The sequence below is a fragment of the Brassica rapa genome, chromosome A02 (assembly GCF_000309985.2).
Source record: "Brassica rapa cultivar Chiifu-401-42 chromosome A02, CAAS_Brap_v3.01, whole genome shotgun sequence".
NCBI classification, from domain to species: Eukaryota; Viridiplantae; Streptophyta; class Magnoliopsida; order Brassicales; family Brassicaceae; genus Brassica; species Brassica rapa.
Window position 1 is genome coordinate 30965191 of NC_024796.2, and position 22515 is coordinate 30987705.

A 22515-nucleotide genomic window follows, 5' to 3' on the forward strand; every position below is an offset into this window, starting at 1 on the left:
AGTATAATTTTAAATCGAATATTTATCTAACATATTCACTGTAATACCCAACTTACTAAAGCATGACACGTTTACACGTAAGTAGATAAGTGGGATCTACTTATAACACATAACGTCTTTTCCGAGTCTCGTAGGGGCGTGGATCCCCTGACTTGTTTAAATAATTCGTTTAAAAGTAAGCTACGTAATTATTATACTAATTTGCTGGGTAATCTTTCTTTTTCTTTATCGAGAATCTCTTCTCAAATAATTCTTAAAGCACTCGATATCTCTACCAAAGAATCAGATCTAGAAAAATATGTGTTTATATGATTTGCTTTAGCTTGCCAATATAAGACTATGAATATGGCAATTTTACTTTGACGTAATTAATTAATACGGTTTTTTGGAAAATTATTCTAAGAATATATAAAGACTAAAGTGCCTAGTTAATTTACATGGTCGTATGACGAAAACAATGACCCAAAACGTCTTCTCAATCAACACTCTGCAGGCTGCATGTATGAATAATGTGTCTACATGAGCACATATCAAATGTATAATAGTCATGGTATTAATACTATAAAATCCATTAACAAAAATACGATTGCATAATAAATCAGATATGGTCCATCACTGGAGCTAGGCCTGGGCATAATATCCATAATCCGAAATCCAAACCGGATCCGAACCGAAAAACCCGATCTATATCCGGTATGAAATGTAAAAAATATCCGAATGGGTCTTGTAAGGTGGTACAAAACATATCCGAACCCGAAGTGTTATTAACCGAACCGAACGAGTAACCCGAAAAACCAAAAAAAAAACCAAAAAATCCGAAAAAATATCCGATAAAACCGATCCGAATATCCAAAATAATATACAATATAATTATATGAAACATGAATATATACTTCAAATATTCAATCTCATATTTATCTTGATATGTTATCTAACAATAAGTATTTAAAATTTAAATAACTACCTTAAATACTTAATTATATATAAATAAATATATATTTCTTATGTTTTACTTTTAAATTTTAGATTTTATTTCTGGTATATCCGAACCGATCCGATATAACCCAAATCCTAATGATATATAATTATTTTCTGGGTTCTATGATGTGATAGAAAACTGACCTGAACCTAATATGTTATATCTGAACCCGACTCATACTTACAAATTTATTAGAAACCGAAATCTGAAAAAACCCGACTCGAACGCCAACGAGTACCCGAACGCCCAGACCTAGCTGGGCCCAAATATTGCCTTACTTCTAACTTCTATTAACACCTTTAACATCCATTATTTAATAAAACCTTGGTATTAATTGCACAGTAGAATTTTTCATCAGTTACATATATCCTATTGGTAAAGTTTGCATCTCATCTAGGCTCATGCACGTGCCATTGCATGAATCCAGTTCTCTGCCTGTACTCAGCAGATTATTGATTTTTAAGTAGATTCTAGTCTATGAAAGCAAGATTCGATTTACAAATCAATGATTCTTCATGTTGGTGTCAGTACAACACTAATAATGTTACTAATTTCTTGGTTACATTGTTTTTTTTTGGCAATTTTATATATACGGCGGTGTGTCTCGACCAATATTGAATTATGTAAATGGAATTTTCTTGGAAATTTATGATACAAATCATTCTTTTTCAAAAACCAAAATCACTTTATTTAAACGTAAAATTGTATAACTAGTTATATTTGATCAGTTAAAATAGTATCATATTTCAAATTCATTAATAAGTTATATTAGATAGATTAATTAGTCAGATGTTCAAATTCATAGCATCTCTCTTTGACAAAGGCAAATCCCATAGCATCTATATTTGTATTCCGAATAAGTATAGCTATTGGTTTAAAACGCTATACATAATATCAGGAAAAAATCTACATAATATTAGTTTAAAAACTCTACGTAGTATTAGGGGAAAGAAACTCTACGCAATTATAATTTAAGGTAGCTATTGCATACATAATTTACGTATGATTCTTACGGTTTTTTTTTAACAATTATATAACTTCAAATTTTATATACTCTTCACTAAATATACCACTTTCTTTCGACATTTTTTGTTATTTTGTTTTACCTTTTCTACTTATTTTCAGTTTCACTATACGGTCACTATATATGGTGATAGTATCACTTTTAGGGCATCCGCAAGGCAAGTACCTAAGAGCATATGTCCAAAGGAGTATCTAAGGCACTTCTAAATGATGTATCTAAGTATTTATGTGATTAAATTTAAATAAAAAAACATAATTTAGATAGATATGGTTCTACAATTAAAGGTTTTGGATCCACTTCTAAATGACATGTGTCATTTTGTGAGAGATGGTATCTAAAAAAAATGTTCTTTGTCACAGGTGAGTTCACAACAAAGCCACCATGATCTTTTCTTTGTCACTCACCCATAACAATCGGAAAACTCAGATGCAACCATTGTAAAAAAACAGATTTGATTGAATACATTTTTAATGCATTCATTTTAAAAAAATAATAATAATAAGGACCAATCTTTCAAACAAAATACAGACGAAACACATAATCAAGCTACTGTATAGAGACACGAGAATCATCTCCATTGCAGGTCAAGAACATTAAAACTGAAAATCCAACAAAAATTGTGACTAAAAAACCACCAAACAAGAAAAATAAGGAAGAGATTCATCTTTTACTATGTTTCACTTTGTCAAGAATTAAACAGCATTACCATATAAAAACCAGCCCCAAGAAAAGAAAAAAAAAACTTGAAATCAAAACCACAGGTTGAAGACAAAGAACATACAGTACTTGCTCCATAGAAATTTGCCTAAACACATTAACCAAGTAAAGAAAGTTTAGCTCCATCTTACGCCATTTATATAAGAGTGTGATGCAAGTAATCAAATCTCTTATTACAAATTTTCAAATTTTTGAAATTTAGAACCTTTAATTGGTTCTATCATTGAAGAGGCTAAAATTAAACAAGTATCTAAAATTTTTAATTTAATTATTTTCACTTAAAAATTGATTTAGAAGTCTAATGGTGGATCTATTGTTGGAGATGGTTTAAGCAAGTACCTAATTAATATAAAATTCAGAAAAAACTAAAAAATAGAAAAATAGAGAGAAAAATAAAGAATCACCAGGAGAGACTTCTAGAATAGATGGCATCTAGTTGATGGCAAACAATTATTGCATCAGTTATATTTTTAGTGATTATTGGTTTATTTAATAAAATATTAATTTAAAAAACTCATTATCGACTCTAACCGTTGTGGATAGCCTTAGTAGCTAAAAACCATTGCTTTATTAAAATAAACAAATTTATCTTGAAATTTGTATAAAATATACAAGAATGGATTCAGAGCCCCTCCATTGACGATATTTGAGCATAAAGTTTTCAATTTAAATTAAAGTGCATGTACATATAAATATAGATATTTAAATATGAAAATCTCAAAATGGAAAATCCAATTTAAAATTTCTCAAATTATAATTTTTGGGGTTTTCAGAACCCAACATAATATTTATATTGTATAAGTTTTTAAAAACTTCTTATGAGATATCTCCAATAAAATTACTTTAACCTCGTTCATGCCAAAAATATGAACAGGAAAAGAATGAAAATCCAAACACGAGGTATAGCCACTAGTGGTGGCAAAACCACTTTATAAGATAGCACTTGAAAATAATTCTACAAATGGGCAAAAGCTTAGTGTTTAATGTGTGACATATCTTTTTCTATCTTCTCGTTTTTTTTTTTTTTGTCAACATTGTATTTTATTATCCATGAGTTAAAGAGTACACAGTACACATAGTATACATCAATCCATACGTGTCCACCATATAATACAAAAGATACACGTGTTAAAAAAGAGGCATGCAACTCAATTCCCAAGCTTCACCGGCAATCTTCTCCTTTCCGGCAGCTTTCTGACTAACCAGTCACCGGTCTAAGCTTTCTTCTCTTTCTCAACACCTTGATTGAACTATGGCTTGTACTCTTTTAACTCTCTCCTTCGCCATAACCGCTACTATAAGATGAAACTCTAGCCATCTCTGGTGATTTATCACAGGGAAGGACCCGATCAGATTTGAGGAGACCCTTTGTTGGACTATCTTCAACGCTGGAAGGTACCAACTCTGCTGAATCTCTCTAACAACGATCAAAGTCAAACCAACATCTTCATCTCCCTTTTCATCAGGGATACTAACCCAAAGCCAAAGACAACTTCAAAAGGGTAAGATTTAAACCCATAGAAAAGAGATCTGAAGTTAACCCAAGAGGTAGAGATCTCAAGATACAGCATACGGGATGAGAATGAATTACGAAGGATGGATTAAAATCCGGACTTAGCCGGAAGAAGGATTTTATTTAGGTTCACCCAAGTTCGAGAAGGATGGGACTGATAATCAGCTCTGAACTTAATTGAACTTTTCACCCCAAAATCGTCAACACGACAAAAGAAATCGCCAACGCGAATAGGAAATCGCCAACGCGAAATCGATCATAGATAAAAGCTATTCACAACCAAAAACAAAAGAAAAGGATGGTAACCGGCGGCAAGAGCCACTGGCTACCGCTTTCTACTATGATTAAGAAACCTGTTTTAGAGAGAAGTTGGAGAGAACTCGGAAGAGAGAGAGAGAGAGGTTCTTATTAATGTATTTATCTTCTCGTTTAATAATTATATACAATTAAATATTTTATCCAGCTGGAATAAAATTGATGTATATTAATATGTGGATATAATGTGAAATGAAGTTCACCAATATCTATCATATAGTATGGATCGTACGGTTAAAAAGCCACAATCATATGAATTGCGTAGCTTTACACACAAATCATTTGCACGATCGATGTTTCATCAGAAAGAAAGAAAAAGATCAAATTATTTACTTATTAAGCTTATCCTGGAGTACTCCTCTTACTAGACAAACCAATATATTAGATAATGCATCTTTTATAATTTTTTTTTTTGATCAATCATCTTTTATAATTTCTTAACATAATATATCTCATCGTCATTGTACCTAATTTATGAAACTTATCTTCTCTCTCCCTATGTGTATATGCATGTCCCCTGAAAGATCTCACGTCATGTATTTATGATTTATCGTAAATGTTTTAAAAGCATTGTTCGTAATCGTAACCCTGGATGCTATATATATATATGTGTGCAATCTTTTGATAAATTAATGCTATATAGACAATACATAAAAACTGACAACAAAGTTTTTATGCTTCGGCATTTCACGCAGGCAGATACAACTATAGACTTCTAAAAGTCTCAGTTTAATTAGTTATAGTTTCTAAGCTAGATATAAATTATAATCAATGTATAATGATAGGTTTATGGTCTAAAATCTGTTTGTGGGGATCAACTAAGACCTGCACAACTTTTTCATTAACTATTTTCTACAAAACTACAGCCAAAAAATGATTTTTAATCATAATTAAAATGCATATTGTCTCCTATGGGGTTTGAAGAGCCAATCTGTTTGAATACACCAATTAAAAGTTGCATTAGGTGATTCCTTCACGTAATTAACTCTAATAGTCTAACCTGTTTGAACTTCCAAAGGCTAATAACCAAGTTTTTAAAAATAAATTATACTCGTTTTCCACAATTATGATTTTATCATCCACAATAATAATATATGCATGGATTTTTTCCTCATATACATTAGCATTATCATCTTTTGCAGTAATTAACAAAATAAACATTGATTAGTTCCGAACAAGCCATGCTTGCCGTTCGCTTATTTGCTTAGCTGATATTATAGTGATGCACTAAGTGATAAGAGTATATAACAACTTGTAAAAAAGAAAGATTATAAGTAGGTTTGATTAGTGAGACAGCTATGATATTTGGATAAACATCAGTATTTTTATATTTATAACGTATAAATAACAGCTTCTCAAAAGAAAAAGTCTTTGATTACGGATTTTAGTTAACTACTCCTTCCGTTTTTCTTATATTTGACGTTTTAGAAAAAATAATTTGTTTGAAATTATTTGACGTTTTCAATTTTTTATGTAAAATTTATTATTAATTAATGTTAGATAATTAATAATATTCTAGTTTTTATTTTATTATGGTTAGATAGACAACTAATGATGTTTTTGGTTAGAAAATTAAATGTTTTTTTAATTTATATGCACAATCCTAAAGCATCAAATATAAAAAAAAACAGAAGGAGTAATATTTATTTCACGTAGCGGTTATTTACGTCACAATAATCGAAGCAGAATCTCGGCTAATCTAGTCTCCATACTCCCACTCATGACGACGCGAGTATAATACTGTCTTCTCTTGAACTGCTAAGTTTTATTCCAGAGAAACTCAAGTTGAAAGAAAGATTTATTAGAACTTTTATTAAATTGTTTATAGTTTTTTCAAAATACCAAGACCGGTTCTAAAAACACGACCAGCTTGAAGGCTTCCCGTCAAAACACCGACGCATGCGAGGGTCATAGAAGCCAGACGTGCGCAAGGTAGAACCTTTGTTTCTTGAACAAACTATAAAAGGAAGAGAATAAAAAACGGATCTACCTGGTGCGCACATCAGCGAGAGGTAGTGGAGACGTGACAACTGAATAAAAACGAATAACAATTTCAATTTTAGTTTAATTAAAATAATAATTTTCTGGATATTAAGATTCGAATCATACATATTAATTCGCTGCTAAATCAAAAAAAAAATATTTGGTGCGGAAAACAGTTTGTTTTTTTTTTTTCATTCATTCTTTTTGCACTAATCGGTACAAAAATGTATGTGATAAAATGGTACACTCCACAAAAGTATTAATACGTAGGAAAAATAGCATAACATGTAATAATTTCTTTTACTCTATGTAGCTGCGTTATGCTTAAAGACAAAAACCACCGTGAGAATACACACACAAAAAAAACTAAACGATGCATAAATAGTAATTATTAATATATCTTTCTGACGATGGAAGTTTTCAAATAGCTACGTCAAATGTCTCATTTAAGTTGTCGTGTTCTCTCGTGATTCCTTTTCTTCTTCTTCTTCTTCTTCTTCTTCTTCAAGATGAGTTTTTGAGATAGAAGGAAGAGCTTTTAGAATCCATTGGTGTCCAACTTCGTACTTCTTGGCTTTACGTCCGGTCTTGTCGCTAAAGCCTTCTTTCTTTCCTTCATGGTTTTGGCCACATAAGTTGGCCTTCTCCAAGCCACCGCCTTGACGCAAGAACCCATCAGAAGGTTTGGATTTAGATCTCTGTTCTTGAGTTTGCTTTCTCCGTAGACAAAGCAAGAGAGTGAGTGAAAAGTCAGAGATTTCACGGCGTCGTTTATGAATCAAACCCTTCCACTTTGACTTTACTCCTGTTTTGTTATCACTTAAAAAGTCTAAAAACATTTTTGTTTTTATATTATTGGTTTCTTATTTTCTTTTTGTTTCCCATTTTCTCTCTTGATCGATTGTATAAACTTGGTGAAGTACTTCAACATGTTTTCTGTGGGTTGCTTGGAGTTGAAGCTGTTAATGATTCGAATATTGCTGAGAGTTATGTTGTATTACAAAAGTTTCAATCTATATCCTTTGTCAAAAAAAAAGTTTCAATCTATATCAACTTCTAGAACATGTGTGCTTGACTTCATGATTGTTGGCTATCTTCTTTTGATTTCACCTTTTAACCATAGTTGCGTACAAGAATTTAACTGTTAATCTTGTTAAGTTGGTCCACCTTTAGTGCTGAACATAAAGTGACATTCTCAATAAGTGCAAACTTGACTTCTGAAGCGTTTTTTCTTTCTTTCTTTCTTTCTGATTAACGCATGATCTTATCTATTAACACCCTTCAAACACTATTGAGGATAAGGTTCTTTGGCAAAGTTATAGTACTTTGTTATTATCAATGGAGGTCATGGATTATAGTAGGAGGACGAGGGATTGGGTGATAGAACAGTTGGTTAAAAGCTCTTAACCTTTATCTTATTTTAGCTGATCATTACAAGACATTTTTCACTTATGATCTCTTTTGGTTTTCTCCAAGGTCTTTGGGAATTTTCATGAACTCTCAGATTTCTTTCTTTGTATAAAATCTTTTTGAGTATGGAAAGGTGGGTTTGTTATTTTCTCCTGTTTTAGGAATCAAAACCAAGAACTATTACAACTTTTACTATTTTCTTTGACTCTTTATGATCTATCTTTTTTTGTGGTTAAGACCTAATACCCATCTTTTCTGATTGGCTCTTTGGAATTCGTGATTTGTTTGGTTTATATGCTTTCACACATTGTCCTAATAAGCTTTGTATTCTTCTTAAAATTTGCAGTTGAGGGAAGTATGAATTCAACATCAACACACTTTGTGCCACCAAGAAGAGTTGGTATATACGAGCCTCTCCATCAATTTGGTATGTGGGGAGAAACTTTCAAGCACAATATTGGCAATGGGGGAGATATGAACACTCCTAGCCACATTATTATACCGAATAATCAAAAACTAGACAACAACAACTTGGTAATCATCTTTCTTTCCTTGTTCTTTTAATCTCTTAAATTCATAATCCTAAATGCTTTCATTCCATGAAACCACTTCTTTGTAGTCAGAGGATACTTCACAAGGAACAGGAGGAACTCCACACATGTTTGATCAAGAAGCTTCCACGTCCAAACATCCTGATAAGGTAATTGCTAATGACTATTGTTTTTATCAGTTTTATTTAACGTGGATCGTATGGACTGATCACATTATTTACTCCCTTAGAACTTAATCTTTTGTTACAGATACAAAGACGGCTTGCACAAAACCGCGAGGCTGCTAGGAAGAGTCGCTTGCGCAAGAAGGTATGCAAAAACTTATCACATTATTTATTCCCTTAGAACATAATCTTTTTTTTTATTTATTCATTGGGAGATTCTGTGTGCAGGCTTATGTTCAGCAGCTAGAAACAAGCCGGTTAAAATTAATACATTTAGAGCAAGAACTCGACCGTGCTAGACAACAGGTTTAACGAGAGCAAAATCAAAATATTCAGTTTCTTTCCTTTTCAAAAACATATCGCAAAATTCTCATAGAAAAATTGGATATAATCTCAGGGTTTCTACGTTGGAAATGGCATAGATACTAACTCTCTCAGTTTCTCGGAACCCATGAATCCAGGTTTGTAAAAAAAAACAGACTGTATTGTAGTCTTTCTTGTGTGACAAGGATCAAAACTTAAACATCAAGAATAATGCAGGGATTGCTGCGTTTGAGATGGAGTATGGACACTGGATTCAAGAACAAAACAAACAGATATGCGAACTAAGGACTGTTTTGCAAGGGCAAGTTAGCGATGTTGAGCTTCGTTTGCTAGTTGAAAACGGCATGAAACATTACTTTGATCTTTTCCGGATGAAGTCAGCAGCTGCGAAAGCAGATGTTTTCTTTGTCATGTCAGGGATGTGGAGAACTTCTGCAGAACGGTTCTTCCTATGGATAGGCGGGTTTCGACCCTCGGATCTTCTCAAGGTAAAACGCACAGTGTTAAATTTTATGAAATTCCAACTTAAAACCAATTGGAGATAAATGGATTGACTATAAAATGTTTGACGTGGAAACTTATATTCTCATACATCGACTATAAAATGTTCTTGAGTCCATTATAAAGATTTTCTTGATTATTTGCAGGTTCTTTTGCCACATTTTGATGTCATGACGGATCAACAGATACTAGATGTATGCAACTTAAGACAATCATGTCAACAAGCTGAAGACGCTTTGTCACAAGGTATGGAGAAGTTACAACACACGCTTGCGGATTGCGTTGCAGGTGGAAGACTTGGTGAAGGAAGTTACATTCCTCAGGTGAATTCTGCGATGGAGAGATTAGAAGCTTTGGTCAGTTTTGTAAATCAGGTACAAATCATACCAGTAATCTTTTGTTGGTTTTAAGACGGTTAGTATCAGTTTTGTTGAGTTGTTTTGCATTGTTTCTCTAGGCTGATCACTTGAGACACGAGACATTGCAACAAATGCGTAGGATCTTGACCACAAGACAAGCGGCTCGAGGGTTATTGGCTCTTGGTGAGTATTTTCAGCGGCTTAGAGCCTTGAGTTCGAGTTGGGCAACTAGACACCGTGAACTAACATAGATTTTGAGTTTTTGGAAACAATTGAACAAGAAAAAGACCACCAAGAAGAATCAAGAATGAAGATGTGTGCATCTTTAAAACAGAGGATTGATTACTCGGAACAAATGGGTGTTACTGCCGGTAATTAATTTTTATTTCTGCGGTGGAATCAGGGAATTTGAGAAATATATTGATAAAGCTGTAAATATCAGAAGAGGGAGCTGAGTGCAACGATTTTTACTTTGTAGCTTTTATAGAGAAGTTTTTCTGATGTTTGTTTGAATATATAGAACTTGGTTCCTGATAGATAATATAATACATTAGTGTATGTGTGTGTTCGAGTTATTAACTATCATCTTGAGTATTTTGAAAATATAGAACATTCAAACTAACGGTCTTCATCTTGATTATGTACGATCACACTATCATTAATAAACATGTTAAGAGTTAAAAAAAAAAAAGAACATTCAAGCAAATTATAAAATAATATAAAAATTCACGTATAATATTTTCTCACATCACACTAAAGTATATTTGTATTATACTAAACCTATTTACATTATATTTAATTTTTCTTATACATTTTGTCATTAAACCAACAATAATTGTATTACTTGAGATTAGAGACACAACCTTTTTATTTAATCAAACAAACTGGATTAAGAGGATTTCTACTTTAAAACTTTTCTAAACTAGAAACTATAGGTAATGTTTTTTTTGTATAAACTATCTGCAATTTAGATACTATTGGGAAACTTTCGTAATTAATGATAAATACAGGGGCAACGGAGAGATATAAGAGAAGCCTCGTCCCGACAGTTTGATTCGTTATCTTCTCAGAACTCGCGAGTGAAGTCTTCTTCTTCCGACAATGCTTAGCCTCTCTATCACCTCACCAGGGACAGCGGCGACTTTCCTCAGAGGAGCTAGCTCGGCGACTTCAACCTCGTCTTCGTTCCATGGCGTCAGAATCCGGCACGAGGTCTCCGCTCGCGTGCCGGCGGCGACGGTTTCATCGTCGTCTGGTAAAACAATGGTGGTGATGATGTCGAAAAGAGAGGCGGAGCTGAAAGATATAAGGGGGAAGACGACGGAGGAGCTGAACGAGGAGGTGATTGACCTTAAAGGAGAGCTCTTCATGCTCCGTCTCCAGAAATCGGCGAGGAACGAGTTCAAGTCTAGCGACTTTCGCCGCATGAAGAAACAAGTAAGCCTTCTTTCTTCTTTGTTGAAATTTTAATATTTTTTATTTATACAAATTTGGAGGCTTTTCTATTTTCTTTATGTAAATTTTCTTCAAAAAAAAAAAAAAATTATTAGAGACCAATGAGTCTTGAGCTTGTTGCAATATCTTGTGTAGTTATTTAAGTGGCAATTAATTCACCAAGCTAAAGGTATGTTATTTAGGCTGTACTTTTCTCTTTTTTTTGTGGTACTTAAGAGATGTATGTTATTTTTGGTTGTGATGTGATTAATTTAGGTGGCGAGGATACTGACGGTGAGAAGAGAGAGGGAGATAGAGGAAGGGATAGGGAAGAGGTTGTCTAGGAAGCTTGACAGGCAGTGGAAGAAGAGCATTGTAGTCAGACCACCTCCTTCTCTCAAGAAGCTTCAAGAGGAGGAAGCTGCTGAAGAGGCAGCTGAAGCTGCCAAATCGGCCTGAAAACCCCAGCCATTTGATTGTTCGGTCTCTTCTTCTTGTTTCCTTGGGATGTTACTATCTGCTAATGTTGCTTTACTTCTTCTTTTGTTTTGTAAACTTCCCTCATTAAGTTTAATGGTTTTTGCTGAGAGAATTGGTTACCAATCTGACGGAGGAACGAGTATTATTAGCTCCTTACAACTTGAGATGTAGCAAAAAGAATGTTGATCTAGGTTCTCTCTTGTGTTACAATATAAAAAGCAAAAAAATTGGGGCGAGAGAGGCTCGAACTCTCGACCTCAGGATCACTCAGTAGCTATGAGACCTACGCGCTAGCCAACTGCGCCACCGCCCCTTTGAGATTCTCTGGCTACTTTATTTTATAAACCAATTCTCAGTCGACAAGGCCATACAAATGCCTGAGACTTGTGTTTTGTGAAAGAAGAATGTGGTGTCTGAAACTTCTCAGATCATAAGAAAAAAAAAAACTCTTATTAGAGGGAAACATTACATTAATCCAAAACAAGTGGACTACACAAACCCACCAACAATAATGACAATACAGCAAACCAAAGTGATTTATCAATATCTGGTGTTCTTCGCTCTTGTCTTCAAGACTCCAGGAAAAACTTGTCAACACCAAAACCTTTCACATCTTCATTCACTGTTTTTTTTGTGTGCTTGCATTATGTCTGGTCTATTGAAAGAGTATATGTTTGGATGTTGAGGGTTCCTCTGCTTTGTTGTATTTCCCTTCATTAGTCACTTGCTTGTTTGCTACTAGTACTCTCAAACATCTTCCCGTTCTTTGCAATTGTTAGGATAAGCTCCAGCTGCTTGCGCTGTTGATCCTATAAACCAATTAACCACAGCTTTCTCATAAGCTCAAAGGAAACTAGCACGGTCCTCTTCAGTTCAGGCATGACAGAATCTTAAAAGACGATTCTTTTGAATAATAATAGATGTGTACCTGCATAGCGAGCAGAACCTTTTGAATCTCGCCAAGCTCCTTCTCTAGAATCTCTTGTTGTGCAGCTAATACTCTTGTAGCTTCAGAGTTCTTTTGAGCCAAAGCTGCAGTCTTTGCACAAAAACAGACCAAACTCTTTCAGATACATACAAACACCCAAAAGAAGAACTACACTTGACGTAAAGACAAGCTACATTGACCATTCAGACAAGGTCCATATTCAAGTGAAGCAAAAGCTTTTACCTCAGAAATGGGCTGCTTGAGAGCTTTCCGGGTGACTCGAAACCGGATCCCCAGTTTCTCCAGATGCCTTGACAAAACTCTAACAACGGTGGTCGACGTTTTCAGCTCCTCTTCAAGCTTCTCCAACCTTCGAATCAGGTTCGTCCCTTCGCCGTCACTCATTCCTCTGCAAATCCTCATCCATTGCCGCCGTCTAAGCCAAGAACCAGACGCGACCGAACCCAACAGCCCGACAAAACCCAAACACAAAACCTTCCTCCCGATTTCGCCAACCACCAAGTAGTTCACCGCGAGAACCACCGAGACCACGGCGGAGGATACAATACAAAGCACCTCCGCGACAGAAACAAAGCTGCTGACATCGAAACCATCGGAAGAAGAGGAGGAGCTGTCTTCGTACGATTCGGTAGAAGACGCGTGAGCTCTACAATCTGATTGGTGACGTGGAGTGGTGACGTGGCGGAGGAGGAGGATAGGTTGAGGGAACTGTTTAGCATTCCGGTGAGAAGTCCGTACAGCAAAGCAGAGGCTGTTGCTTCTGCTGATGCGGACAGGATTCGAACCAGGTAAGAAAGCGTATCGACAAGGAAGCGATAAGGACATTATCGTAATGTCTTCTCGGATCTCTCCGACAAGTGAACTCAAACTCAAACTCGAGTCACTGTAAGAAATGTCTAGCGAGGACTTTAAAACTGCGTCGTATAGACTTACAATGTATATGCTTTAACGGTGACACCAAATTAACTTCTTCTCCCTTTGTCAGTGATTTCAACAAATATTAAAACCCAACCACATAATGTAACACATAACAATATGAAACTTGTAAAACCAGCCAAGATTCGAAAAAGTTTACATGCGAAGTTGTTAAAACAAAGAGAGCAGAGAAGTCACTGAAAGCTCAAACAATGGAATGATATAAGACATGTTCAAACCATGTAAGGTTTTTTTTATTGGTATGGCATGTAACGCATTGGTCTTCTGAACCTTGGAACTTTCCTGCATAAAGATTAAGAAAGGAACCAACAGGAAAATTAAGAAAGAGAAGAAAACTGTGAGAAAATATACAATGTGTATTGGTGTTAAACGAACTCTTACCCATAGCCATAAGGAGAATACATGTACGGAGACATGAAAGGTCTGCGGAAGCCCATGTACGGGTTGAACCTTCTACCACGGTGCTGTTTCAATCCGGGAACGTTTGTTCTCTTAGGCAACACCTGCAAATTAAATTTCAAACCCAGATGAGAAGACAATGGAATCATTGTGAAAGTGTTATAGCAAGAAGCTTTTGTGTAGTAGTACCTTTAACTGACGACCATGTAACTCTGATTCATTCAGTAGTAGAGCCTCTTGTATAGCTTCAGCTTCCACAAACTCGACGTAGGCAAACCCCTTTGGCTGCCCGAACTTGTCTGTCAGAATCGTCACCCGGTGGACAGTGCCGCATGATTGGAAGTGTTGCTGCACTTCTTCAGGTGTACATGCGTAATCAACCTGCACAGATAGCAGATATGTGCCTCTTTTTTCCTTTTTTTTTTTTTTTGCTCTAAAACGTATTCTTTTTCTTTGTTTTTTTTTTCTTTATATTTTTTTTCTTTTGCACTTTTTTTTTGTTTTTTTCAATCATTTTTTGCTCTAATACGCAGATTTTTTAACTTAGAAAAAAACAAAATGTAGAGACCCCACTAGAACTTCTGATATGAGATTAATCCTGCGATTGTAGTTAGTGAGAAGAGTCATAACTCATAAGAAAAGCAAAACTCATAACCTCATGTTCTTAAGTTATATGAAGAATGCATCTCCTTTATTAAATCCCTCAGTCACTTAACAACGAAACTCCCTCAAGAAACTACATTTTAAGATATATTCAACACTCTCATCAGTCACTAATATTCATGGTTAACTACAGATATATTCAACCACTAGAGTTGATAGCATGCCATGTAGAGAACATAATCAGATTATAGACTCACAATTAAACTAATAATACCTCTAAAGCTCTTCTTTTAATCAACTGAGCCTAGTCATCAACGCCCAATTCAAAAGCCTAGGTGCAAATCAACCAAAGAAGCATATACTTACATTGCCAACGAAAACAGATCGAGCATCGACCTCCTCCTTGCCTGCTTGATCTGCTGCCATAGTAGCAGGATCTGCAAAAAAACAAAAATTGAATTTAACAAAAGAAGTTGATCTACTGCAGCTAACGAATCAGAAACAAACCTTGAGGACCCATATCCTTCTCGACCTTGGCCTGCATCTCGCGAAGAGCAGCAGCTTCGTCCTCAATCTCTTTCAATCGTTTCTTCATCTCATCCAACTCCTAATTATAAATACCAAATCAAATCAAATCAAATCAATCGATCAGTAATAGCGAGCGAGCGAGAGAGAGAGACCTTAGCGGCATCGTCATCAGCTGCAGTCATCATGTCCATGTCTCCATCCATCTCTCCGACGTCGGGGATTTCTCCGCCGTATACCTCGTGCTCCTCTTCCTCCATCGCCTCTCTCTCTCTCTCTCTCTCCCCGTCAGGTTTAGCCGATTTGGATAGTGTGACACGTAATCAATCATCGTATCCGGCCCATTTATCATTCCTTAATGGGCCTTTACAGGCTCAATTTCTGACCTTTTCGTTAATTATTATTATTATTTGCTATCAGAATATTAAAAACATGTCACCAATAAATCAACCCCTTTGCCGAGGTGAAACGTTGAAAGGTCTCTCTCTCTCTCTCTGCTTCCTCGGGACCAAAAGAACTAACGGTAACATTTTCTTCATTTTCTTACCGTTGGATGGTAAATATTTCCTTTTTTTAAAATTTGGAAAAAGAAAACACCAACGGTAACTTTCACTAAAACCCGACACCATTTGTCTATATAAACAAACAATGGCAGTTTCCTCTCTTTACCATCACTCTTCCTTCTTGATCTTGTTCTCTCTCTCTCTTTCTCAAGAAACGATGGTGTACTTTCATAGACTGTGAAGTAAAAACCTTGAAGGAAGTATTGAATAGTGTCGCCGCATCATATATACGATGCGAAGCTTCCCCTCTCATGCCTCGGCTCATTACCAAAACAAATGCCTTGCGCGCTGCGCTCTCTTCAGATCAGAGTCTAAATCCCATCTTAATCACTTGAAGGCAGGTATATTCTTTTTCTATTATCATCTCTCTCTTATTTTTTTTAATAAACATAAAATTTTAAAATTAAAAAGATTTCAAACTTTTTTAAGAGAAATTTTGGTATATTGTTTTGATTAATTATGAAAACTTTAAGATGCATGATGTGAAAACTATTCGATACATATGGCCATTCAGTTGATTTATCAATTGTACGTAAGCGATTGTATGATTGTTTTTGTCTTCACGGATTGTATTCATTTAGTTTAATTTCTAAATTGATCACTCACAATATCAAAATTACTCTTAAAAAATATTTTCTCAAAATAAACATTTCTATTATCATCTCTCTTTTTCTTTTTTGAATAAACATAAAAATTAAAAAGACTTCAAACTTTTTTTAAGAGAAATTTTGGTATATTGTTTTGATTAATTATGAAAACTTTAAGATGCATGATGTGAAGACTATTCGATACATATGGCCATTCAGTTGATTTATCGATTGGACGTAAGCGATCGTATGATTGTTTTTGTCTTCACGGATTGTATTCATTTAGTTTAATTTCTAAATTGATCACTCACAATATCAAAATTACTCTTAAAAATTGTTTTCTCAAAATTACTTTGATTGCATATATAGTTAAATGTTGCATGTTATAACATTAATTAGAGAAACCCATATCAGACACTAACCCTGAGAGTTTAATAATTGTTTCGAGGGATCCATCGGAGGAAGTTAACAACAGCATGATGGCATTTGGGCTCCTTGAAGTAGAAGAAGGAGAAGAAGCTGTTATATAGGTTGATAACCAGGAAAGCCCAACTGCTGACCAGAAGCCCACGTGATAATTGCATCCTCTAAAGAGAGCAGTGGGTGAAAGTCCAGAGAAAAAGAATACTAGAATAGTGAACCTCTAGTAGTAGACAGTGGAAATTTAAGATGAAAACGTTTTGTAAGTAATGTTTTTGTGTTGACAAAAAAAAGAGTAATGTTGTTGTAAAACTTTAGTTTTCACATTAATCTTTTATTTATAGTTTGAAAATTTTATCCTTTTTTTTTACTATGTGTTTTATATAGTTAGTTACCTTAAGAAAAGTTTGTATTGACAACAACAACAAGATATTAAAAGTAGTATTTACAAATTGTTACTTTGTTTCATAACGATACGAAAAAAATAAGAGTAAAAACTGTATTTACACCAACTTGTTAAAAAATTTCATCGATTAACTCAACCAATAAGAGATTTCAAAACAAAAGAAATACATTTTTTGTTGGTTCTGCAAAAATGCGCAGCATGATCACTCTCTATCTAAACTTCGTGCCTGCACAAGAATCAAGCAGTAGTATCTTCCACCACCACTATTAAAAATTATTGTCCTAGAACATTAATAAATAAATTAACCAATAACACCAAGATTTGTTATCATAATTACTAGTAACAAATTGATGTATATTTTACAATAACGCAAAAGTATACATAAAACAGTTGAAAGAAGGCAGAACAATTTGTGATTCGGTAGTTGAAATAATTTAATATTAATTAAGCTGAACAATTACGTTTTCTATATATGAAAAAAAAAAAAAAGGAATAGAGAAAGCTTTCTCCATCATCAAACGAACCGAACCGAGATCGAGATCGAACCCAACCACCGAGGAGAAAAAAGAAAAGAGAAGAGAAGGAAGACGAGTGGAGCGATCTCTCTCTCTCTCTCTCGATTGTTTCTTTCATACAATTATTTAAAATTAAGATATAATAATCAGGCAATCTGTAGTGTCGATGTGGGTGTTCTACTTGATCTCGTTGCCGCTAACCCTAGGATTAGTAGTTTCCACGCTCCGTTACTTCGCCGGACCTGAGATTCCTCGCTACGTTCTCATCACCGTCGGTTACACCTGGTTCTGCTCCGTCTCCGTCATCATCCTCGCCCCCGCCGACATCTGGACGGTACGGTACCCACCCATCTCCATCGTTTTTGTTATTATTATTCAATTGGAATTGGAATGTTCGTTAGGATTGGGATTGAGTTTCGCTGAACAAATGTGGAGATTAATTAGCTTACTAGTTTAGTCTCTTTAATCTGTTGAGGTTTTTAGATTAGTGCCAAGATTTTGACTCAATTAGGTTACCGGTTCTTAGCGTAATCTAAGAGATGTCTCTTAGTTTTTTTTTAAATTAAAAGTTAAGAGACCGTATCTTATATTACGCTAAGAACCTTATCCTAAGAGACATGCTCTTATGAGACTAGGAGAATCATAGGGGTCTTCTTTGTTTTTTGCAGACACTGTCTTTGCCACCTAATCATCCTGAGAATGGTGCTATTTCCTTCTTGTGGAGTTGGTCTTATTGGAGTACCTTTCTTCTCACCTGGTATGAGCTCCTCTAATTCCTTTGCTCTGACACTTTTTCATTCTTCAACACTTGCAAAAATTAGTATAATTTTCCCTTCATTTTTTTTTCTTCTTATGTTTTGGGTGTAGATCTGTTCTGGCTGACAGTATTTAATACTGCACCTCTAACGGGTCCATCTGCATTGTTTTCTAGTTACTAGTTGTGCCATTACCTAAACTATGTTTCTTCTAAGCAGGGCTGTGGTGCCCCTTATTCAGGGTTTCGAAGATGCTGGAGACTTTACCGTCTCAGAGAGACTCAAGACTAGCGTTCATGTCAACTTAGTTTTCTATCTTGTTCTCGGCTTCATTGGTCTTCTCGGTCTTATCCTTCTCATCATGCTCCATAGGAACTGGTATGGTTGAATATATTGGCTTCGTCTCTCTCCAGCCTTTCATAAGTTTTCCTCTTAGAAAATTTTTAGTGTTGTTACATTTGTTCCTGGAGTATTTGACTAGGCGTTCTTGTAATTTAACAGGACAGGAAGCATTCTTGGTTATGCTATGGCATGCTCAAACACCTTTGGGCTGGTCACTGGTGCATTTCTTCTTGGCTTTGGCTTGAGCGAAATTCCTAAGACCCTTTGGAGGAATGCAGACTGGACCACCCGCCAAAAAGTTCTCTCCCACAAAATTGCCAAAATTGCTGTGAGACTTGATAATGCCCATCAAGAACTCTCAAATGCGATTGTAGTAAGTACTCATCTGCTCTCATTTACCCTCTCTGTTTCAAAGTTGATTATGCATGCCAGTGTCACCGTAGATCATGACTTCCTCATTGGTGCTATTCAAGATCTAAGGAGATATTCTATTTAGCAGACTTGTATGCGAAGTAATTTCTCTTCACGTAGTTAAGTCCCTTAAGGTTTTAGCAGTCCAAATAAGTATAAGCTGTGCTCCCTTTAAGAGATGGTGACACGTGTTTGTTTGCTTGTCAGACTTTTTATCACTTAATAACCATTGCCTTGTTAGGTTGCTCAAGCGACTTCTACTCAAATGTCCAAGCGTGATCCTATGAGACCATACATGAATGTTATAGATGCTATGCTGGCTAAGATGGTAACCTCTACTTCCCTTTTATCCGTATATTGTGAACATACGATAACAATTATCCAATTTTAATTATGATTTCTCTATATCAGTTCAGGGAAGACCCATCATTTAAGCCCCAAGGTGGTCAATTGGGTGAAAACGATATGGACTATGATACAGATGAGAAATCTATGGCAACATTAAGGCGGCACCTTCGAAATGCTAAAGATGAATATTATAGATATAAAAGGTATGTATATGTATATCTTTCTATTGGCCCTGTCTTAATATAGACTTTGTTACTGCAGCATTACATTGAAATCGGTAGTCATGTGTGAATATGGCTGTTTGCAGTGAGTATCTGACGTATGTTACAGAGGCCCTTGTTCTTGAAGACACAATGAAGAACTATGAACGGCGTGATTCAACTGGATGGTCATACTTTCTGTCTTTTCATCTCTCATATAATTAATTATACAAATCTCTTTGTCGTTTATCTTTACCTTAAACATCTTTGTTTCACCAACTTTCAGGAAATATATTTCGAGCTTCAGAGCCAGTAGGACTGGAAAATTAGGGAATCTTCTTGATACATTGGGTAAGCTCATTTATAAAGATTCCCACCTACAGAAGGAAAAAAACGAATGAAAACATCCTTGTAAAGAGTTGCTGATTATTGATTTTGGCAGAGTTTATCTGGAGGTGTATGCTGAAGAAGCAGATTCAAGTGGTGTTGGCAGTAGTTACAGGGATTATGTCAGCTGCAATTCTTTTAGCTGAAGCAACCCTCCTTCTTAGTAAACTGGACTTATCCCTCTTCTCGATCCTTATTAGGTTCGTCAAATCCGATGAACTGCTAGTGCAGGTACGTTGTTCTCTACATTTTGTGTTAATTCTCGCTTTATAGTAGCAAATTGTTTCTATTTTCTACCTAAATTCTGATCATATTATTTGCTTTCAGGCGTTTGCTTTTGTACCTTTGGTGTATATGTGCATCTGTACATATTATTCACTCTTCAAAATTGGGATGCTGATGATTTATTCCTTGACTCCTCGACAAACAAGTTCTGTTAATCTACTAATGATTTGCTCGTAAGTGAATGTATCCTGTCTTTTGAAAAATAAAAGACAATTGAAACACAACGCAGATGCTTAGAAATGTTTTTATATGTATCTATCTCTGTAGGATGATTGCTCGATATGCGCCCCCAATATCTTACAACTTTATTAATCTCATTCAACTTCATTCCGAGACTATATTTGAGAAGGTATAGTTTTATATCTCATAATCTCCCTTTGCTCATTACCTGGTTATAAGTCTTGAGAAGGTTTCTTTACGTTGTTTTTCATTTGGTTCCTTGCAGAAAATGGGTAGAATCGATGACGCTGTCCCTATATTTGGACAACGGTTCAATGAAATCTATCCACTCATAATGGTTATCTACACATTGCTAGTTGCAAGCAACTTTTTTGATCGCATATTTAGTTACTTTGGCAGCTGGAAAAGATTTAAATTTCAAACGGAGACCGATGATATGGACGGCTTTGATCCTTCAGGGTTGATGATTTTGAAGAAAGGTAAAAAAAGATACCATAGTTATCTTTCTATTCATGGAGCGTTGACTGATAACTCGTGCGTTTTTTATGTTGTTAAGAACGAACATGGCTTGAAGAAGGACAAAAGGTAGGCGAGCATGTTCTTCCACTAGCAAGGAACTTCCACGATGCTGATGACATTGAACCAGGAAGCAACTTCTCTGTAAGTGTATGTCAACTCACAACGAGTTTGACTCCGTTACAAACCCCACTTACTATGATCTTCTTGGTAGGAAAACTCTTCACTTGAAATGAAGATGTCATCAAGCTATGACATGGATACAACAAAAGGAAGTTCATCGAACGACGACATGTCACGTAAATACGGATCAGCTAGAGAAGCAATCACTAACAAATACGCAGCCATTAGAGAACAGCAGAACAGACACTCTCCATCTCCAAAGCCAGAGAAGATGGCTTCAGCGAAAGTGTCTTTACTCGAAACAGAGAGCTCATCAGGTCCAAGTAGTGGTCCACCAGGAGAGGTGCCCTCTTCTCGCTTGGCTTCGACATGGAGGAACATGAAACAAGGAATCCAGAGTTTTAAAGAGAATGTAGCTACCAAGAAGTTTCTTCCACTAAGGCAAGGTCCAGAAACAACAACAATAGCCAACACAAGCTCAGGAGTGATGCCTTCGTCGAGGCCGCAGTCTCTGGATGAGATATTCCAGAGACTGAAGAACCGGTCAGAAGAACACGGACACTACCTTGATGATGATGATGAAGTTTAACTATGAAGATGGTGTTCGTTGGTAATGAGAAGTGATAAAAAGACTGGTGAAAGCGGTGAGAGAACAAAGCAAGCATCAGATTTGTTCACCATAGTATACAGAAACATTACAAGACGCTGATTTAAAAACTAAAGCTAATTTAAATGTTACGAATCTCAAAAAGGAACATTTTTGTGTTGTAGGTTTGATATGTTTTAACAGTTATTACATACTATGTACTATCTTATCTTATACGCAGACTTGTCGAATTTAATTTAAAACAACTTTGGATTTGTAAACTATATAATACGGTTTTCTGGAAATCTTGTTATATGTTTTACATACAGATTTATAGAATTGCTGATTGTTATAAAAATTATAATTTGTTCATATTTCATCTCTCCAATAAGTATTATTCATTAAGGGACATCAAATCTATGATGCAAGATGAGATAGGTTACCAATAAAGAAAGAATGTCACGTAAGATAAATCATTAGGTGGCTTGCAAATATATAAAATAAATACTTCAAGATATGATCAAAAATCACAGAATTAGTTGGTCAAATCTCAAGAAACTTCCTAGCTTTACGTATGCGTCTTTGGTCAAAATTGAGTTTTGTAAGAAACCGTAATACTTCAAAACCAATTTCTAATTTTCATTATCTCCTCCACTAAAATTTTATTTTTAATATTTAACACATATTAAAAATTGATTAAAATATATTTTATTTTTATTAATTAT

General features: G+C 35.2%; 5 protein-coding genes and 1 non-coding gene across 9 annotated transcripts; 3 read left to right on the forward strand and 3 right to left on the reverse strand.

Moving 5' to 3' along the window:
* Window positions 1-6863: 6863 nt before the first annotated feature.
* LOC103855287 (transcription factor TGA1-like) lies at window positions 6864-10434 on the forward strand. 3 transcript variants are annotated; one of them, XM_009132253.3, is made up of 9 exons: window positions 6864-7923; window positions 8288-8475; window positions 8561-8641; window positions 8742-8801; window positions 8885-8962; window positions 9054-9117; window positions 9197-9468; window positions 9628-9855; window positions 9939-10434. In XM_009132253.3, exons 2-9 carry the CDS (start codon window positions 8299-8301, stop codon window positions 10089-10091), a joined length of 1113 nt encoding a protein of 370 aa, XP_009130501.1. In that variant the 5' UTR covers window positions 6864-7923; window positions 8288-8298; the 3' UTR covers window positions 10092-10434. The 3 variants fall into 3 exon arrangements, with proteins under 3 accessions (XP_009130501.1, XP_009130500.1, XP_009130499.1); XM_009132252.3 differs by having other exon boundaries at window positions 6864-7919; XM_009132251.3 differs by having other exon boundaries at window positions 6866-7213.
* Window positions 10435-10884: 450 nt separating this feature from the next.
* LOC103855288 (50S ribosomal protein L29, chloroplastic) lies at window positions 10885-11866 on the forward strand. Its single transcript, XM_009132254.3, has 2 exons — window positions 10885-11277; window positions 11551-11866. The coding sequence occupies exons 1-2, from the start codon at window positions 10942-10944 to the stop codon at window positions 11731-11733; spliced, it is 519 nt and encodes a 172-aa protein (XP_009130502.1). The 5' UTR covers window positions 10885-10941; the 3' UTR covers window positions 11734-11866.
* Window positions 11867-11982: 116 nt separating this feature from the next.
* TRNAM-CAU lies at window positions 11983-12067 on the reverse strand. The gene is given in 2 exon segments: window positions 11983-12018; window positions 12030-12067. It is a non-coding gene; the product is annotated as a tRNA-Met (tRNA).
* A 115-nt stretch (window positions 12068-12182) lies between these two features.
* LOC103855289 lies at window positions 12183-13584 on the reverse strand. The gene is made up of 3 exons (XM_018656803.2): window positions 12926-13584; window positions 12683-12793; window positions 12183-12563 (listed from the first exon to the last, which is right to left on the reverse strand). Exons 1-3 carry the CDS (start codon window positions 13526-13528, stop codon window positions 12471-12473), a joined length of 807 nt encoding a protein of 268 aa, XP_018512319.1. The 5' UTR covers window positions 13529-13584; the 3' UTR covers window positions 12183-12470.
* A 104-nt stretch (window positions 13585-13688) lies between these two features.
* LOC103855290 (polyadenylate-binding protein 2) lies at window positions 13689-17779 on the reverse strand. 2 transcript variants are annotated; one of them, XM_009132255.3, is made up of 7 exons: window positions 17743-17779; window positions 15322-15450; window positions 15149-15248; window positions 15008-15078; window positions 14228-14419; window positions 14021-14142; window positions 13689-13921 (listed from the first exon to the last, which is right to left on the reverse strand). In XM_009132255.3, the coding sequence occupies exons 1-7, from the start codon at window positions 17773-17775 to the stop codon at window positions 13873-13875; spliced, it is 696 nt and encodes a 231-aa protein (XP_009130503.2). In that variant the 5' UTR covers window positions 17776-17779; the 3' UTR covers window positions 13689-13872. The 2 variants fall into 2 exon arrangements, with proteins under 2 accessions (XP_009130503.2, XP_033141783.1); XM_033285892.1 differs by lacking the exon at window positions 17743-17779 and having other exon boundaries at window positions 15149-15230.
* Window positions 17737-22056, forward strand: LOC103855291 (LMBR1 domain-containing protein 2 homolog A). Its single transcript, XM_009132256.3, has 14 exons — window positions 17737-17991; window positions 18326-18414; window positions 18632-18790; window positions 18914-19127; window positions 19407-19493; window positions 19577-19716; window positions 19821-19901; window positions 20000-20064; window positions 20156-20331; window positions 20428-20558; window positions 20653-20734; window positions 20831-21044; window positions 21122-21225; window positions 21296-22056. Exons 1-14 carry the CDS (start codon window positions 17824-17826, stop codon window positions 21791-21793), a joined length of 2208 nt encoding a protein of 735 aa, XP_009130504.1. The 5' UTR covers window positions 17737-17823; the 3' UTR covers window positions 21794-22056.
* The last annotated feature ends 459 nt before the right edge of the window (window positions 22057-22515 follow it).

Bases quoted from the DNA above. Each gene is read 5' to 3' on its own strand.
- LOC103855289 (XM_018656803.2), bottom strand. From the start codon at position 13,528: ATGTCCTTATCGCTTCCTTGTCGATACGCTTTCTTACCTGGTTCGAAT. The intron at 12,794-12,925 runs GTAAAAGCTTTT...TTTTGTGCAAAG, and splicing joins TCAAGCAGCCCATTTCTGAG to ACTGCAGCTTTGGCTCAAAA. The intron at 12,564-12,682 runs GTACACATCTAT...ATTGGTTTATAG, and splicing joins AGGTTCTGCTCGCTATGCAG to GATCAACAGCGCAAGCAGCT.
- LOC103855290 (XM_009132255.3), bottom strand. From the start codon at position 17,775: ATGAAAGAAACAATCGAGAGAGAGAGAGAGAGA. The intron at 15,451-17,742 runs TCGCTCCACTCG...AAACCTGACGGG, and splicing joins TCGAGAGAGAGAGAGAGAGA to GAGAGAGAGAGAGAGAGAGA. The intron at 15,249-15,321 runs GTCTCTCTCTCT...ATTTATAATTAG, and splicing joins CTGATGACGATGCCGCTAAG to GAGTTGGATGAGATGAAGAA.
- LOC103855288 (XM_009132254.3), top strand. From the start codon at position 10,942: ATGCTTAGCCTCTCTATCACCTCACCAGGGACAGCGGCGACTTTCCTC. The intron at 11,278-11,550 runs GTAAGCCTTCTT...TGATTAATTTAG, and splicing joins TTCGCCGCATGAAGAAACAA to GTGGCGAGGATACTGACGGT.
- LOC103855287 (XM_009132253.3), top strand. From the start codon at position 8,299: ATGAATTCAACATCAACACACTTTGTGCCACCAAGAAGAGTTGGTATA. The intron at 8,476-8,560 runs GTAATCATCTTT...ACTTCTTTGTAG, and splicing joins AACTAGACAACAACAACTTG to TCAGAGGATACTTCACAAGG. The intron at 9,118-9,196 runs GTTTGTAAAAAA...AGAATAATGCAG, and splicing joins CTCGGAACCCATGAATCCAG to GGATTGCTGCGTTTGAGATG.
- LOC103855291 (XM_009132256.3), top strand. From the start codon at position 17,824: ATGTGGGTGTTCTACTTGATCTCGTTGCCGCTAACCCTAGGATTAGTA. The intron at 19,128-19,406 runs GTAAGTACTCAT...TTGCCTTGTTAG, and splicing joins AACTCTCAAATGCGATTGTA to GTTGCTCAAGCGACTTCTAC. The intron at 21,045-21,121 runs GTAAAAAAAGAT...TATGTTGTTAAG, and splicing joins GTTGATGATTTTGAAGAAAG to AACGAACATGGCTTGAAGAA.